Below are 20,001 nucleotides of genomic sequence, written 5' to 3' on the forward strand. Positions count from 1 at the left end.
GAGACACATAGCCCACAGACAGCTTTTCAAAGTATGTTTGATCTGAAGGGTCGCGGTGTTTCAGGGACAAAGGTACCTGGCTACAATCCACAGTCAGCATTTTTAATTCATGCTGCCTGTGGTTCGTGCAGCATGAATCTGATGACAGATTTCCCAGCATGTGTAAGGCATTTAGCTCACCGAGAATTGCACGGGGATGAATACAGCTGTATTCACCTCTAAGCTATGAACAAGACTCAATCTGTAACCATTTTATTTCCTTGCTTGAATGTTGCCTATTAATGAGTTTGCAAGACAATGAAAAAAGAACAGAGGAAGCCTAAGATTTTTTTCCAAAAGCTATGGAGAGTGCCTGTGCATATACAATACCTTATCTTTCTTCTCATAATGGCTGACTAATGGGTACTGCGGGACATAGGACCCAGGTTCTTGTGATTGGTGGAGTCTGAACAGTCAGACCCTTAGTGATTAAATATTTTTTACATATCCTGTGATATGGGAAAAGAGTTATACCATGGAAAACCCCTTTAACATCTGTGCTCCCAACAGCTACACTACTGATGCATATTACCAAACAATAATGTGAATAATAAAGCAGTGTATGTATTGAAGTAAGCTCAATGCTCATTAGCAAGATAATGGCACATTTTTGTAGTTTAATGAATAATATATTGTTATTAAACTCCCTATTTGTCTCAAATGAGAATGTAATTGGAAGCGGCTGTACAAGGAGGACTGAACTCTCAGGCAATTGTAGAGCATCTAGCATGTCATCACAAGTCACACACCTCACCAGACGGCCATGCCAACCATTATCTTCCAAAGTAGCACATGTACCAGGGGTTTAAATGCTGATCAAACCCAGAGCTGCGTTTTGAAGTTTAAATGCTGCTAAATTCAGAGTAGCACTCTTTAATTAACCATCCTGCTGCTGTTTGTAGCCACTCGAAATGTCAGTTCTGGCAGCTATCCCGGTATTTGTACATGCCATCTGGTCAATGGATGTCAATTAGAAAAAGACTAATATATATATATATATATACAGTGGGGAAAATAAGTATTTGATTCACTGCCGATTTTGCATGTTTTCCCAATTATAAAGCATGGAGAGGTCTGTAATTTTTATCATAGATACACTTCAACTGTGAGAGACAGAATCTCAAAAATAAAAAAACTGAAAATAAAAAAACTGTTAGTTTTTCTTTAAGAAGCCTTTCTACTCTGCACTCATTACCTGTGTTAGGCCTCTTTCACATGTCAGTGTGTCCGGTACATGTGGTGACAGTTTTCACATGTACCGGAGACACGTACACATGTAGACCATGTGTCAGTGTGTTTCCACGGACCATGTGTCCGTGGGCAAAACACGTTGATGTGTCAGTTTTTTGTTGTCATCTACAATGGTGTACATTCCAAAATGGGGTCAGTTACGGGAGGTTTCTGCTGTTTGGGCGCCATAGGGGCCCTGCAAATATGATATGTCACCTGTAATCTATTTCAGTCAATTTGTGTTCCAAAATTCAAATATTTCTCCTTCCGTTCTGAGCCCTGATATTTGTCCAAACAGAGCTTTTTGACTACATGTGGAGTATCGCAGCACTCACAAAATGAGTATCAAAGTGTGGGGTCCAGTTATTGGTGCTACTGCTTGCAGAAGTGAGAAATTTGGGGCTAAAGCAAGATTTTAGTGAAAAAAATATAACTTTTTTAATATGAAGACCTAATGTTATCAAATTCTGTGTCGTACCTGTGGCATCACCTTCATTTAAAACTTGCATTTTGTGTTTACTTGTGTTATCTTTGTCTAATATTTAAATTTGTTTGGTGATCTGAAACATTTAAGTGTGACAAACATGCAAAAGAACAGGAAATCAAGAAAGGGGCAAACACTTGTTCACATAACTGTATTGTATATGTAAAGTGGATAAGTGATGTCAGTGATGTCAATCAAGATTGATGGAGTGGAGTTAGAGTCAAACTGTCATTGGTGAAGTTGGAGTCATGTTTTCTCCACTCACATGACTGTTCAGCATATATGTGCATTTTTTTTTTATTAATATTCGCAATTCCTATATAAGGCAATGAGTTAGTTTTGAGTCCAAGATGAACTGACAAATATGCCTTTAATGTTAATTAGGGTGGGCTATTATGCACTCACTTTGAAAGACTCCAAGAAGCCACCATGAGCACCATTCTCAAGCTTGTCTTCCTCTGGACCTAGGCCAAGCATAGCCTGCGTGTGTACATGAAGGTCATCGTGAAGATTGTCCAAAAGCGCAGCTCTTGTTCGGTCCTAGGTCAAAGAAGACATACATAATGCAGATATCCTTTACTCACAAATAACGAAAACACAAATAAATCTAATTATATTTTATGAAGTGTAATGTGATGCAGAATATGTCTGCACTATAGAAATAAAATTATTACTAAATCAAGGTATCTAAACGACTGTAAGCATTACAGGTATTCGTGTTGAGTTCGCTTACCTCAAGTTTAGCAAACTTGTCAGACTTGCAGCAGGCATGCTCCCCATTGATGAGTTTGGTCAGTAAAAATTCACGGAACTCAGCATTCTAGAAAGAGAAGAAAAATCACAAAATCTGTATACGTGTTTTATTGCAGAAGTCATTTCACTCATGAAACTCCTCTATATCATAAATTAGAGATCCTGACGATGATGGGGAAACTGCTTGTAAGGAAAGAGTCAGATGGCCGTGTATCTCGGATGGGGATCGCAACATAATGCTTGGAGTGGTTGTCCGCTCTCCTCACCAGGACACAGGCTGTCACGTTCGGGTTGGTGGAACTGATGCGTTGCGATCCCCATCCAGCTGACTGTTCCCTAAAGGATATAAAAAAACTGAGATGCAGCTGTGTAAAAGGCAATCATAGACGAAAAGGTAAATGCTTCGAAAGAAGTGAAAAGTCAAAGGAGTTTTAGACTAAGTTTACACGAGCTTATAAAAAGAAGTCTACTTTTCATCCCCCAAAAATCTTCACTGTTTTCCTCTGTATTGTCACCTGCCTGATATCTGTTTTTATACACAGCAGTTTTCAAAACCTACAAGACCAAATACCGTTTCCTATGTTGCAGAATTGCAATGTATCCATAAAAATAAGATGCAATATGGTTGATCCATATGGGAACCAATTTTTTTTGGCGCAAGTCTCATTCGATTTACGGAATAGACTAGTTATTACATGCCTCAATTTTTTCATGCAACCATTTGCAAAAATGTTGTCTGAACAGTCCTATTGAATAAAATTGGTCTGAATACTGTCATTTTTTTTTTGAAGGACAGCATTAGGTTCGAAAATACGGTCATTAGTATGTAGACTTATGGTGATCATAAAATTTTGAACAGTTCCTTGTTCCTCAGTCCTGGAATGGTGGTAGAATTTACGATGTGGAACTGTAATATCAATATTGACAAATGAAAAGAATTGGCTAATAATGAAATAATACATTTCTCTGATTGGTCACCCAAAATATTTAGCATTTTAGCCTGTGTCTAGGTGTAGATCTCACACATTTTATATGACAGACTCTGATTTTCTTTAAATTGCCATTCCGAACTTTCTACTAATTTGTGCAGTGATAAGATAAAGATGCTTTTAGTTGGCTGATTCTAAACTGGTGGCCAACAACACCTTTGTACAAAAGGATTTCAGCAGTGGGATTATCATATTTAGCATGTGTGACCATTGCCAGTACTGGACACAAAAGGAAAATGAGATGTATGAGAGATTTTAAAAAGAATTGCAATTGAAATTTTTTTTTACAATCCAAATAAGAAATATTTAACTGTACAACAATCCGCCTAAAGGGTGGTTTATTTGCATATGATAAAAGAAAAATCACATGAAACCATGGCACCCATTAAAGGGAATTTTCATATATAAACAAAACAATTACATACCAGCCATATTAGTTACATTCAACTCCCCAAAAAATAAAATTTAAATAAGAAAATGTTAAATGGAAACGTGAATGGACCATTAAAAAAGTGGTAACGATCCAATAACAGGCTAGGTAGTAATTTTATGTTTGCTGGGGGATCACCCCGTAGCAACCACCACTGAACATGAAAATGGAGGTCACGAGTCCGATTTTTGAATGGAGGCATTATTACACATGAGCATGCAGTATATATTCTTCCACACAGTGTATAGTTTTCTGACAATCATTCTGGTCATCTGCACCTTCTTAGTACTGTAGTTTGTAGTGTCATCTAGCATTCAGGATGTGAGGAACATTGAGGGCACTGCCCTGGTTACTGTATTGGCTGCAATAAGCACAATAATCTTTGAAGTCTCAGCATTGCCAAAGCTAACATAACTGATGAGCATCACCACTGGGAGCTTTCCACCGAATATATAGTGAATGGGGCACTCCCATTTAAGCCACTTATGTTTTATCCACAGGATATCCCAACTATTACTGATAGCTGAGAATCCCACCTTTGGAATACACACCAATCTTAAGACCCAGTCCCGGTTCAGTGTCGCTCTAGATTTCGAGAGTAGGCCGGGCATGTGCAGCTCTCTCGATTCACTTCTATGGAAGTTCCTAAAAAAGTTGTGAATCGAGTTGTGCAGTTTCATTTTCATTCATAGGATCCATTGCCCTCTAAAGCTGAGCCAACTACTTACAATGTTAAGACATGACTCGGGTACAGTTTGATCCATTACAAACACAACGTGATCCTAATAAAGATTTTTGTAATGCATACTCTTCCAGCAGGGCCCAGTGGTAAAAAAATCAGAAAGTGCGAGACATGATGAACACATTTGGTATTCAGATTTCTTTGCATCTTTTTCATCTCTGTGTGACCAGCAGGGACTCACAGGCTTGGTAGCTGACATGCTGATACATTTATGACAGCTCAGGGAGAATCATGACTAATATTTTGACTGCCAAAAGCTGGCACTCATTTTCTTTCCAAATGATGGTCTGCTCCCAGCTGAGCTCAGAGATATTGGCTGAGAGAATACATTTCTTCATTTCGTTGAGTCATGCCCTACTCGGTTCCCTGAGTCACTATTAGGGGGCTGTGGGTTGTCAGTGGCAGGTGTCTGTTCAGAAGGGGATTACATGAGTGAATGTGAAAGATGCTATCAGGAACGTGGGATGCAGTGATGGATGGGAGGCAGAGCAAGGGTTAACAGGTTATTTACAGGGGAAGCACTCCATGCTGGGAGGTAAAGGGTTAAACAGTATAAGGCCATGTTCACACGTTCCTGATTTCCCTGCTTTTTTTTCTGCACTAAAAACCGCAGCTCTTGGCAGAAAACGCAGGTGCGTTTTTTGGGGCGTTTTTGGTGCGTTTTTTGATGTGTTTTTTGATGCGGTTTTTAGTGCGGTTTTTTATGCAATTTTCTCTGCAGTCTGTGTGTTTTCTAGGAAGTTTTTTTAGGGTTAAAATGGCTGAAAATACCCTAACCCTACCCCTAACCCTAACCCTACCCCTAACCCTACCCCTAACCCTACCCCTAACCCTAACCCGAACCCTACCCCTAACCCTACCACTAACCCTAACCCTACCCCTAACCCTACCCCTACCCCTAACCCTAACCCTACCCCTTACCCTACCCCTAACCCTACCCCTACCCCTAACCCTAACCCTACCCCTAACCCTACCCCTAACCCTAAACCTACCCCTACCCCTAACCCTAACCCTAGTTCTAACTGTAGTGGGGGAAAAAAAATAAATTATTTTATTATTGTTACTACCTATGGGGGTGATAAAGGGGGAGGGTCATTTACTTTTTTTTTATTTTGATCACTGTGAGGTTATCACACTGATCAAAATGTGCCTGGAACGAATCTGCCGGCCGGCCAGCAGATTCGGCGGGTGTACTGCGCATGCGCCCGCCATTTTGGAAGATGGCGGCGCCCAGGTAGAAGACGGACGGACGGACACCGGGAGGCCCGGTAAGTATAAGGGGGGGAGATGAGGGCACGGGGGGGGACGTCGAAGCACGGGGGGGGTGGCATCGGAGCATGGGGGGGTGGGATTGGCGCACGGGGGACAGCCACACTCCGCCTACGCACTTCCTGCTGCAGCGGTTCTGCACCACAAACCGCAGAAAACCCGCAGATATTTTTTTCGTCTGCGGGTTTTACTGCGGGTTTGACCCTCACAATGGAGGTCAATGGGTGCAGAACCGCTGCAGTTCCGCACAAAGAAGTGACATGGTCCTTCTTTTTTACCGCAGCTATTCAGCGCAGCTTTTTTAGTGAATTTCCGCAATGTGGGCACAGCGGTTCCTGTTTTCCATAGGGTACATTGTACTGTACCCTGCATGAAAAACAGCTGCGGACCCGCAGCGGCAAAATCGCGGCGGTTCCGCAGTAAAAAACGCATTGTGTGAACATGGCCTAAGTGGCAAACTGAAGTACGACAGTACAAATAACGACAATACAGTAGCAAGGGTTACAAGAAGTCCAAACACTGCAGCTCCTGCTGCGTATTCTATAGCGCCGGTAACGGCAGCCGCGGTGTCCTTACCAATGGAGTGCAGCACACAATACCCCGTCTTCTGATGACAGTGGTCGGTCTCTGGTACCTTCCACTGCCCCTTGTCCATATACTGATGTGGCTAATAGAAGTATGGGCCACAGACCTGTATGAGCCCAACAAGGCTCCTTAACTGTCTACTGATGTGGTCGGATACCAAGGGTCAGGACAACTATTCTCTGTCCACTTCAGGGTGCAAATATCAGTTCTGTATGTGGTCTCTCTTGGGCAGCGCATGTGCGGCACTCACAGTCACATAGTGTATGGCACCTGGTTCTCTCTGGCAGTCACTAGACATACACCGCACGTCCCGCTCTCCCGGGTGCCCGCTGGTGGCGGCAGGTGACACTGAACTGCTTGGCGCTAATGCTCTCAGTCAGAGCACTCCTCTCTGTGGCTACTGCGACACCCGGCTTGGCTCCGCTCTGTATGCATGGCTCTGCACACCTCTTTTCTGCATAGCTCTGCTCTGCATGGTTCTGCTCTGCCTGGCTCTGCTCTATATGGCTCTGCTCTGTATGGCTCTGCTCTGCCTGGCTCTGCTCTGTATGGCTCTGCTCTGTATGGCTCTGCTCTGCATGGCTCTGCTCTGCCCGGCTCTCACTCTACTGTTTGTGGCTGAGCACACTACACCCCTCAATGAAGCAGCCCCAGTCCTTCAGGCCTGCTGCAGCATTCTCTGTAGAGGGAAGCAGGACATGCTCCTCGCTGCTCTGTGCTGGCCCCACACTGCTCTGCTTCGCACGCTTTTTTCCTCTTTCCGTCCACCCCTCTCTCACAGCAGGAAGACCCTCCTCTCCAGAGCTTCCCTCATGCCATAGGGGGAGGTCCGCCTCACTCAGGCTTCCCCCGGGAACAGTGGATGCAGCCACTCTAGTTCTGGACCTGGCATGCAGGTACCTGTGGTCTGGTCAACCTCTCTACAAATGCAGATCTGGGAGGAAAATAACCCACCTCGCATGCTGTACAAGACTAACGCACATAACTAGGTGATCACTTCTATTTCCTGGGAGATCCCACAGACAGCCCAATACAGTACAGTTTTACCACTGAGCTAGATAAAAATAATTCCTAATTGCAAATTTCTGCATTTACAAACTTTAGCATTTAACTCAATTATGATCAATTGTAGATTGAATGGACCATGCACATCTTCAATCCTGGAAAGCACTGGCTGTATCCAATAGGTTTTCTTAGCAGCATGTTTTCTACTATTGTTACCATAGACAATGCAAATCTACCATCTGTAGACATCGCGGAAGTTGGCTAGAGATGACACACTACCTGTGACTTGCATGCTACTGCATCAGGCCCAGTCTGTCGCCTCTCCTGTGCCTTGTACCTGCAACTGTGTCTCTCCATCATCCTGCTCAATGTTTTGAATGCCCTACAGAACATCTTCTGATTGATGTAATCTAATCACGTTTCTATTTTAGATGTTCAAACAAGGCAATATTGGAACACGTAGGTAACCAGAACCTACTGACAGCCTAAAGTGAGTTCTACAATCAAGATGTCAGAAGCTGTACTGTTCTCTAAGAAAAAAGTTAGATGTATACTATATTAATCCGGGCTAAGGGTACGTTCACATTTGCGGTTTGCGCCGCAGCGTCGCCGCCGCAACAAAACGCATGCGTCGTGCGGCCCTATCTTTAACATTGGCGCCGCATGGGGCCGCATGTGCATGCGTTGTGTTGCGTTTTACGCCGCATGCGGCGTTAGGGCGCACCTGTCTGGGCGCGGCAAACGCAACATGTTGGATTTTTTGTGCGGCGCCGACCTTTTAAAAAACGCATGCGTCATGCGGCCCTATCTTTAACATTGGCGCCGCATGGGGCCGCATGTGCATGCGTTTTGCTGCGTTTTTGTTTGCGTTGTGCGTTGCGGCGACGACGCTGCGGCGCACAACGCAAATGTGAACTTAGGGTAAGATAGGAGATGGTTTAAAGAGAGCTTGTCCTCAGAATGTAAAACCCCAAACTAATGACATGTATATAAAGGAGCTTTGATGCTGATTAAATCACTGCCTTTCTTGGAAATCTGTTTTACTATTTTATAAAAATCCATAGTTGAAATTCTATGTTAATGACTTGCAAGTGCAGTGGGTTTGGAAATTGCACTTGCAGCTCTCCAGCTTCTCTTCCTATTCTCTGCTCATTTCCTGCCTTCTGTCTCTGACTGACAGGTCACTAAAACAGGAGTAATCTGGAGACAGAAGGCAGACTTCAGGCAGGCTTCAGGCAGGAAACAGGGAGAGCTGCAAGTGCAATGGTAAACCCCAATGCACTTGCACCTCATTAGCATACATTTAACATTATGGATGTCTCTAAAACAGCAAAACGGGTTTCTATGATAACGAATTAATCAACATTTTATATGCCATTAGTTTGGGTATAAAATGCAGGTTCGCTTTAATAATTTATTATTTTTACAATACAATTCTCTAAAAAGATAAATAAAGGTGTCGGTACCCTTGATCAACCAAATCACTGAAAAACTTTAAATACTAGTTTATGATAAAAAAAAAAATAGCTTATAATAAAGTGCAACTAGCCCATTGAATACCAATGAAGAAATGGTCAACCAGGACCTGTCATAACCTTGCTGAGTAACCGGCACTTCAAGGGAATAGAAGTGTGACCATTCTTAAAAGGGCAAACCAAAGATAGACATTCCCGAGTAGACCCAGATCTAAAAGATACTGAAAACAGACAAAATGCTAAGAACAGGCTTGATAGTGTTTGACTCAATAGGTGAACCGAATCCTCTAAGCCTAAGTCTGGGTGGGCACATGGACCTCGGACCTTCATGCAGCAAGCAGGAAGGCACGAGGACAGCCAAGACTTAGCACACTCAGGAATCTCAGGAGCAGCATGACAGATGAAGTGGAACCCAGTAGGATGGAACCAAGTAAAGCACAGTATGCACAGAAGGTGGAGCGCAACAAACAGAGGTCTAGAGACTCAATCCTAAGGACACAGGTGTGTGCTAATGGGCCCCAAATAGGTCAAGGAAGATGATCATAGATCCATGCGGGGCAACATGCAAAACTCGATGTGGAGCACAACAGAGGGCAGCGGACTAAGAGGAAGGAAGCAGAGCACAGAATATCCGGGACAGGTGAGTAGCAAATGCAAATACATTCACAAAGATATATCAGAGAGTAATAAAACCATTGTACAATTTACACAATCTTTTTTTGGGCACCATTTGAGCTCATAAAATAGTTTTAATGCCATTTCATAATTTATTTTTTATTGTGTGTTAGTATTATAAGGGTTTTTCACCTACATACAATACAACATAATCTTTACTGGAAAAATGAACACAGATTAATAACATTTGGTTGGGGTTGTTTCACCTTATTTAAAATAACCTATAAACCAGTATACTGAATATATTAAGAAATGCAGCTCTAATATATACTGTAGTCGACTGGCACAATAACCCACAGCCACAAGTATGGCACCTAATTATGGATTATTTATAATGGAGACTTGAGTTCATGTTGTTTGCACATCTGATGTTGTGGAATACAATGAATGTTACTGTACGGCAGGAGATTGTTTATCATGATAGAAATAGCTATGAATTCCCCGCGCCTTATGTCTCCCCACAAAGCGTGCATACATTTACATCTCTTACTTTTTGGAATACTGGTGGATTAGGAAGTGGGGGCCCAAAAGACGGAACATCTTCTCGCGCAGTCACTGAGACCTGGATGAGAACAAAAGATGAAAAAAAAAACGCATGAACAATGCTTGTAACATACTTAGACTTCTGTATTTTAAGTATGTGAATATTTCTAACCAGAAAATAATATGTTCGCAAGCTTTCAGAGCACAGTGGCTCCTTCTAGAAGGAGCTCTGAAAGCTTGCAAACATTATTTTCTGGTTAACCAATAAAGGTATCACTCCTAGAATACTTCTGTCATCATTGGGCAGAAAAATATTCACATCGATTTTTCTGGCTAACACGGTATCACAATATAATTTGTTATTGTACAGCATTTTAAGTATAAATTTTATGGGGCCAATTCATTCATCAAGCAGTTTTTGTCAGAATTCTGGAATAAAACTTCTTGAATTGTAACAACATTTTTGTGCAAAGTTTGTATCCCGACTTTCGTAAACTGCTTTATTAGAAATATAGATTTTTTCGAAATTTAATTAAAATACAGTTTTCTGCTTCTTTTTGCTTGTTGCTGTAAATCACTCAGGGAATGACTTAACTAGTGGAAATGGACACCTTTGGGGACAATTTTGTTTTTGTTTTTACATAAATGCAATTTGTCATAAAAACTGTTTGTGTAATAGGGCTTTATTTAAAATGTTGCTCATATCATTGGTCCGAGTGCGATCCGATATTTTGTTGGTTCATATTCACACCAATAATACGGTGGTGTGAGGGAGCCCTTTCTCGGAACTCCTCTGTGCTGATTTACAGCCACAAAGTTCAGATCAACTTCCATGTGGTCATAAATCAGCTAAAAAGGAGCTAGAAAAAGACAGATAAAAGAGTTACAAACTCTCCCAGCAGAAAACCCCACTGATGGATTCTTAACTAACTCATTCTGCAGCCAGCAACAGACAGTGTAAGGCCACGTTCACACATCCAGTATTTGGTCAGTACTTTAGGACTTTTAGGAGTGGGTGATAAATGCAGAAGTGGTGACGTGTTTCTATTACACTTTTCCTCTGATTGTTCCTCTCCTGGTTTTGGCTTACAAATACTAATGTGAAATACTGACCTAATACTGGATGCTTGACCTTAGCCAAGGGGCGTATTCTTTGGCTGAGTGCTATCTGTTGTTTTATGAGATAGCGCTCAGACCAATGTTATTCTATGGGGCAGTGTTAATCAGTGTTTTTTTCTAATTTTCTAATAATAATTTGGCATTAAAAAAAATTAGCAACATGCTGCAATTTATAGCACAAATTCGATGGCAAGCACTTATTTAAGTCTACGGGTGCATTGAAGTCTTCAGACTGTACTTGGATGGCATCTTAATGCAATCCAATTTCCGCGGACTCACAGAATGGAGAAGATGGAAAAATGTACACTCCCTGACAGAAGTTATGTCGCTTATCCATGTTATGTAAATAAAAGCTTATAACCGGACGTTAAGTTCATCCATTGGTTGTATAAATTATTCTTTTGAAAGCTGAAAGCCTCCGAAATGTGGTTTAGGTTAAGAAAATAAATTGGCATCAATGCAGAAATATTGTATAAATCATGGATGCAGTCCTTCAAGCTCATGGAAGTCACACAAAATATTAAATATGACTCTAATAGCACCACAACTTCATTCACCAATGTTATGCAACATATATTTGTATTTTTAAGTTAATTATTTGTTTGAATATCACATTACTTTCTGTGGGCGACAAAACTTTTGTCTTGCCAAAATCTGACCATTCTGTGTCCATTAACTGATCAATATTTCTGCATTGATGCCAATTTATTTCCTTAACCTAAACCACATTTTGGAGGGTTTCAGCTTTAAAAAGAATAATTTATACAACCAATGGATGAATTTAACGTCAGGTTATAAGTAGTGATGAGCGAATATACTCGTTACTTGAGATTTCTTGAGCATGCTCGGGGATCCTCCGAGTATTTTTTAGTGCTCGGAGATTTAGTTTTTCTTGCCGCAGCTGAATGATTTACATCTGTTAGCCAGCATAAGTACATGTGGGGGTTGCCTGGTTGCTAGGCAATCCCCACATGTACTTATGCTGGCTAACAGATGCAAATTATTCAGGTGCGGCAAGAAAAACTAAATCTCCAAGCACTAAAAAATACTCAGAGGACCCCCGAGCGTGCTCGAGAAGTCTCGAGTAACGAGTATATTCGCTCATCACTAGTTATAAGCTTTTATTTACATAACATAGATAAGCGACATAACTTCTGTCAGGGAGTGTATCCAAGAGAATCAGATCACACTATCCTCGCACTTGGATAAGGCTGTAGTCACACTAGCGTATGGTGTCCGATGCAAATGCAATGGATATGATATGCTAATGACCCTCGGCTCCTGCTCTGCTGCGAGCAGGAGCCGAATGTTGTGCTACTCTGCTCCGAGCCTCTAGCACAGAGAAGATCAGGGCACAGCTGTCGATCTGAATACGGAGCGGTCTTCTCACAATTGTGATCTTGTGGAGACGATTCACTGTATTTAGATGCATATGTATGACAGCTGTGCAGTTTCAGCTATGAATGGCTGAAGCTCATAAAACTATGTTTTTTAAAAAAAAGTTCTCATCCCACAACAGTAGAGATAGAGTTAAATGGAACAATTATACAATCAGTAAACTCATTAGTGATGTTTCCAGGAAATTACTACATTGTATTAGTCCTAGCTTAGTCTACAACTTGATTATTGCATTAAACTTATGACTTTAAATATTCCACTTCAGCACACAAAGCCTCCTGTCATGGTGGACGGACTGGAGAAGCAGGTCTTCAATTACACGCCTCTTTGAGGTCACCTCTGACCCCTATTTGGCAAGCCATGGTGTCGTCAGCAGTCACATTAGGAGAATGGGGCAAATTAATCAGCTTTTTCATAGTTCTGTACTTCAATTGAGTGTAACCACCTTTCCATTTGCTCCAGAACTTCTATGGACAAGCCATAAGTGTCTAAGTTGAGAGACCTGAAAAGCAGAGCTTCTCAGGACACCTAAGGCAGGAGAACTTAAGAACTATTGTGAGTAAACGTGATTGGAAAATGCTGGCATGTCGTTAGCTTTGGAGACCTTGGGGCTAAGGTTCTACATTGTATCAATATCTAATTTGAAGTCTACATTGGCGGTATATATCAGGAAGGTCTCTGGAATTACTTTATCTTGCTAACTTGTCCACAGGACCAATGCATCCAGTGCATGCCCAGTACATTTTGGACCGGTATGTGTCCGCATACCTGTTTATCGGTGTATTTGGAACCATAGTGTACTACAATTTCTATAATGCAGAAAAGTACCGTAAAACGGCCCACGATAAGAGTTTATGGGCGACCACTGAAACCCACTTTAAGTATACTATTATTACCACTCTTTTTCCATAGACATCAGATACCTGATATTTGTTGTGCAAAATTTCCTGCTGTAAAGAACTATTCCCACAACATTGGAGAACCCAAACCTTGAAATACCATTTCTGAACACTTCAGAAGGAAACCACTTCTCCTAATTTGCTTAAAAATATATCCAGAAGAAGACAATCCATACCAAGACATGAACACATTAATGTACCTGATTGTATGCATGTGTTTTCATGTACGGACAGATGGTATTCTAGTATTTTCTGATCCTTTAAATCATCAGGTCAATAAAATTAAGTCTGGCATATGGTTTTCCAGTTTGTAGACCATTACGCTGTGGCCAGGGACACCTCCTCTCCATTATCTTCATACAGCAACAGTTCCCACTAATAAACCAGACTTTGTAATATGCCTGTGTGAGCTTCTGCCCAGCAACCATCCTAATGGGGGAAGTTCCTGTCTTCAAATAATATTTGCACTAGAATATTGTCTGGCTAAAGCCAGCTGCTTCTTGGAAACAATTAACAGTTCTACACCAGCCAATCTGTTCTTCCAAGGACGCATCACCAAGCAGCACATTCTGTAACTCTTCCTATAAACTGGCAATTTATTGTAACAATGCCGCCCCAGAAATACGTTTGTGGAGATCTAAGCGGCTTCCTCTCGTGAGCTCGGGTTTATTGTTTTATTGCTGTAAACCTTATGTGCCACCCACTCCTCCTGTCAGTGCCGGGCCCTAATTCCTCTCAATTGCCATATGTAGAGAAAGAAAATGTACACTGATAAGCAACGCTGTTTTTCCAAGTTTGATGTAACATTCAGTTATGATCAGGCGATGGGCGAAACAGCTGCTTTTGACTTGTTAATTCTAATGCCTTCAAAATGTCTACCACTTGAAGTGACCGATAAGTAAATGTTATGTCCCTTAACCCCTTTCATCTGACTCCTGGCTGGTAAAGGGCTGGAATGATGCTTATATACAATACACCCTATTGTACTGCCTTATCCCAAATAACCACACACACCATCATCTAAACTGTCATGTTACACTTAATTCAACCATATAAAATACACTCCTCAACATTGAAATTGCAACACCATGAAAGAAAAGTCTGCGAAGTATGGAAATCTCAGAATCAATTTACATATTGTTAATGATAGGAAAATGATGAGAAAAATGGAAGCAAAATTTTCAAACCATCTCGATTTATTCAGCATTGAGTATAAGCGCCACATGCAAAAATACACACGCTTACATGCCTTGTCTCCCATCTTAGACGTCATTGTTGGCAATTGCAAAGGAAGCTGCCAGTAGAGGATTTTGATGATTTCTATGCACAAGTTCAATCTCATTGATAGCATCCAAGGCAAGTAATTGTGGATAAACTGTACTAAATATATAGAGATGTTTGAAAAATTTGTTTCCATTTCATTAACATGTCTATCCATCCTGCGTTTTCCATAACCCCACAACTTTTTCTTCTTGGTCTTGCAATTTCAATGTTAAGGAGTGATGATAATCTTATTTCATCATAAGTGTATAATTTGTGCTCACTCTCATGTGTAACCACATTAGTAATATGATAGAAAACAACAAGGCTGTTGGTATACAGAAATTAGAAAAAAGAAGGAATGTCCAGCTTCACCGAATCCGTAAAAAAGAGTTTTCTTTATTCACAAACTTTGAACATGGAGGATACATGTCATGATTAAGGGAGCTTAGTCTCCAGAAACGCGTTGAGATTCCTACCTATATGGTTCGTGCTGAAGTCTGTATCCTCTATGTTTAAAGTTTGTGAATAAAGAAAACTCTTTTTTACGGATTCGGTGAAGCTGGACATTCCTTCTTTTTTTGACTTTACACGCCTGGACACAGGGGGTCCGTGCTCCCGAAGATTGGCTTATGCATCACGGGTGAGCTGGCTTATTTTTCCTCTATACAGAAATTAGGACAAGAATGAAATATTCCATAAAATATTCCATATGGTTAGTCAACGCGAAAGAAACCCAGTATTTCTCATTCCCACTTTTCTGTCTTCATATCCTGTTATACAGTGTTCAAGTCTACAAAAAGGTCAGGTGGGTGCAATGAAGCCATAGGCTGCAATTTGGATGTCATCTCCATTACTACTTTTAGACACTGAAATGAAGAGGGCTGGCATTTCCTTTTTTAGTTTCTTACATTTTTATTATTCAAGAATAGAGACCATCCGTGCCTAACTGCCCACAATTCTCCTTTAACAAGTCACTTTTTAGACACCTTTTATATTCTACTTTTAGTCAACTGAAATGGTGAACAGTCAGCTGGATTAACTTCACCAGGTCACTTGCTGCAGTTGGTAACCATGACTTAGAGAGACACTATTTGACAGAAGGCTATGATGCACTGTAATGACATTAGTAATAGTGAAAGTTAATATTTCAAAGCAAATCATTTTAATTGCTGAGTAGTTTCCAGAGTACTACTGTGTAGTGCCTTGCCTTGTTAAAATGGAGGCTGTGTTGCAAACAATGGCATTTGATAGAAAATATCCAGTATCAGATTTATGTTTTATATTTGTTTCCCAGAAGAGTTAATGTGTCATGGGAATACCATGCGAGAGAGGGGCCAGAAGATTGCTGTGTCGGGTCACACAAAATTCTGCACTGATTAGAACTGCTTCCCTGTCCTATTAAAGAATGCAGGTTTTTCTTGCTCTGTCATTGCAAAGGTTACTCAGTTCAGTTGATCTACTGGAGTTCTCCCTCCTGAATTGTCTCAGCTGTTCTGTGTTGGGCACTCCCCTCTGGTATATATGCTTGCCATGGGCACTTGGGAAATGCCAGTGATAGTTCTAACTTCCTGGTTAGGTGGTGGAGAAGAAATTCAGTGTTTGGAGTAGGCAGTTGGAGAGTTGTTCAGGAGATTTCTGTGTGGAGTTGGTTTGCATGTTTATTCTCATCCTCTCCTATTTGGTTTATCCTACATATCCCTCCCCTGTGTTCCACTTTGTTGTATTGTGAGTATATTTGAATGATTGAAGTTTGCTTTCACCCCAAACAAGATTAGATTTTTAAAACACAACCCAAAGAAAAAGGTGTGGGTGTCAAGGGGCCTTAAATAGGTCTGGGGAACTGATGTCATATATCCACCCTGGACAACCTGCAAACCCTGATGTGGAGCACAACAGGAGGCAGTAGATCTAGGAGAAGGGAGCGGAGACAAAAATACCCAGGACAGGTGTGTAAGTTATACTTATGTCAATTGATTGCATGGGCTGAAAGATCCCTTTATATTATTAACAAATATAAAAGTAGGCATAGTTAGTAAGTGTGTATATATGTACCATACCTTATAAGTTGTACAGTCTGTCTCGGGGTTCTCCACTTGCACCACTATGTAGGCGTGCAGAAAGTTTGATGCAATCATGTCAGGAACGAAAGGGGTGTTGTCTTCTTGAAACACGATCGCTACTATATCATTCCCTATATGTCTTTTCCTCTGCAGCTGAAATTAAATAATTGTAAGACAACAGATGACAATGTGGCTAATGGCTATCACAGATTTGGGGATCCCAAGTCCTCTTAGTCATCACACTGTGGACGCTGATCTGATTAATGTTATCACTTTATGAGACTGGACACAAACATCGAGCAATGTGAGAAAATCTCTGCATGTGCAAAATCTTTGCTATCTTATGACAGTCTCAATCAAATAGTTACCATATTGATTGAAACTGTAAGGCTATGTTCACACGCAACTGTTGGCTGTGTTTCTTTTTCAGCATTTTTGTATTTTCTCATTGCCTTCTATGGGGAAAAACATTGAAAAAATGCTGCGTGTAAACATAGCTTAAAATGACTCAAGAATAGCTTGCTTGGTTTCTCCATTATCTTTGAAGGTTGAAGTATTCTGCGTAATTAAATATAGCATGATGTCTTTTGGATAAGTCACGGTGGGTAGCCTTGCCAGGGACACTTTCATTTGGCCCAATTGTACTGGCAATTTTCAGTTGGAAATGTCAGTTCTTGGCTATATACCTTACTTACTGCGTCCAACCCCAGCGAGATGCCAGACAATAGTCAGAGAATCTCTGATCACCATTTAACAAGTAAGTTGGAAATTAAGTATATGACTATTAACTCTACAAATCAGTTTTCTAGACAGACTAGAAAAATCTATGACAGTACGGACTACTACATTTATACAGCATTTACCTAACACTAGAGGTTGCATTCCTCTTACTACTTAGTGCAATGATTGCTTTTCTTTAGGTAGGTACACTAACAGGAATGTGTCATTAGAGAATCACCCATTATATCAGGTTTTATTTTAATTTTGTGCTTTTTTTCACTGATAATTCTTTTGCATTTTTTTTTTATCACTAACTATATAAAAAATGTTGCAATTTTCACACTGGCTACCAAGGCCTAATATTATCTCATAATTCCATGGATATTAGTACTGTAACTCCGCTCCTATTTTCTTACAGTACATGCTCTAACTGTGCAAAGATCATTGTGAAGAGAAGGTGGAAGCCGGTTGTGACAGCCCCTATTGTGAACGGTGTGATCAACTGTAAGTAGATGTGTTACCCTGTCATTATAAGAGTAAGTTCGCACAAGCATATAAAAAAAATCACTTGTCATCCGTAAGAAATACATTTTTTCACAGCAACAGCTATTAATATTTATAAGACCAGTTACAGTTTCCTGTGTTACAGAGATGTAATGTATCCACAAAAATCAGATCTCAATATGGCATCGGATTTTCTTTGCGCACCGATTTATGGCAGACACTAGTGCACGCTGCTGTCTTTTCACAAACAAATTTGGTCAGTGAAAAAAAAAAAAACGCTCATCTGCACCGCCCCATTGAATAGCATTTGTCCGAGAGCTGTCCATTTTTTCATGGATAGCACTCGGACAATAAGTACGGTCGTGCGATGAGCCTTAACCCTGTATGTAATGATAATGTGACTGCTGAAAAGTCATCTATATATGACATAGAGTAATAGTGTGCAGTATTCAAGATCTCTGGGGGGGTTTCGAGCCATTGAAACGTAAAAAATTGCAAAACAGTTATCACATTTTTTAAATTCTGATAACATATGTGACAATTGTTTTTTTGTTAAGATTACCAGCTTTTCAAATGAAGCAAGCATGGAAATCCACTATTGGCTGCAGGAAAAACTTTTCCAACAGTCCATATCACTAGGGAAAGAAGCATGTGCAGCGGATTTATAGTGCCGATCATCAACATTAGTTAAGGGAACCTATCATGTAAAAAACACTATAAGCTGAGAGCCATGCTGCCAGGAGGAATCAAACTTTATTCCTCCTGGCAGCCTTGGGCTTTCAGTCGATGATGGTTCAGTTGTAACCACACTCCGGCACTGACTAAACACTGGTTTTAATGCTGAACCGGCTGGCAGTCATGCCGGGGCGTGGTTACATCCACCACTCACTATGAACAGAGCGGTGACTGAAGCTGCATCGGCTGAACCCGTATGACTAAAAGCCCGAGGCCATATTATACATTCCTTGGTTAAGTTTACCAAAACAAAATCCACTCTCTTAGGCTACTTTCACACTAGCGTCGGTACGGGCCCGTCGCAGTGCGTCGGGCCGACGTACCGACGCATGCTGTGAAGTAAAAGCACAACGGGGGCAGCGGATGCAGTTTTACAACGCATCCGCTGCCCCGTTGTAAGGTCCGGGGAGGAGGGGGCAGAGTTCCGGCCGCGCATGCGCGGTCGGAAAAAGCGGACCCGACGGACAAAAAAAGTTGCAAGCAACTTTTTTTGTCCCGACGGACTGCAAAAACACGTCGCATCCGTCGCACGACGGATGCAACGTGTGGCAATCCATCGCATGCGTCGCTAATGAAAGTCTATGGAGACAAAACGCATCTGGCGGGCAACTTTGCAGGATGCGTTTTTTCTTCAAAACGACGCATTGTGACATGCGTCAAACGACGCTAGTGTGCAAGTAGCCTTAGAGTCTCGCCACTTACTATAAAAATGTGTTGGGGGGAGCTCACGTTGGGGATATCACCATTTGACATCAAACACTCTAATAGGACAATGAGAAATGGAGGAGGAGTTGTTCTGAGTGAAAGTTTAACAAATCTGCAATTTACAAAACAAAGGCCGACGTCACTTCTCCCTTGAATGTATCAGGCCTAAGTATTCCAAAAGGCAGCCCTCAGTGTTGTCACATCGTGCCGCACCACTCCCAATGTGAACATAGCTTTAGGCTGGTTTCACACAATGTACATTCTGTGAGATTCTGTTACCAAAAACACAAATTTTCAGTGTTTTGGCATTTTTTTCTGCATTGTTGCCATTAATGTTTTTTTTTGTAGTAGGTTTGTTGGTATGGTAGTTTTCAATAGTTTTCCAACAATCTCATCTATAGAGATTCAGAACAAAAACATGTTTTAACTGCCAAAAATG

The 20,001-nt window shown here is 41.1% G+C and overlaps 1 protein-coding gene across 4 annotated transcripts in view; it reads right to left on the bottom strand.

Annotated features, from left to right (window-relative positions):
* RAP1GAP2 (RAP1 GTPase activating protein 2) overlaps window positions 1-20,001 on the bottom strand; it is a 1,157,994-nt gene that overhangs the window by 53,885 nt on the left and 1,084,108 nt on the right. For all 4 annotated transcript variants that reach the window (XM_069761272.1, XM_069761274.1, XM_069761271.1 and 1 more), the window contains 4 exons: window positions 16,896-17,051; window positions 10,167-10,238; window positions 2,487-2,573; window positions 2,159-2,293 (listed from right to left, as the gene is read on the bottom strand). In XM_069761272.1, coding sequence (XP_069617373.1) covers window positions 2,159-2,293; window positions 2,487-2,573; window positions 10,167-10,238; window positions 16,896-17,051 — 450 coding nt within the window. The remainder of the gene's footprint in view (window positions 1-2,158; window positions 2,294-2,486; window positions 2,574-10,166; window positions 10,239-16,895; window positions 17,052-20,001) is intronic.

Source organism: Ranitomeya imitator, chromosome 3, assembly GCF_032444005.1.
Source record: "Ranitomeya imitator isolate aRanImi1 chromosome 3, aRanImi1.pri, whole genome shotgun sequence".
Taxonomy (NCBI): Eukaryota; Metazoa; Chordata; class Amphibia; order Anura; family Dendrobatidae; genus Ranitomeya; species Ranitomeya imitator.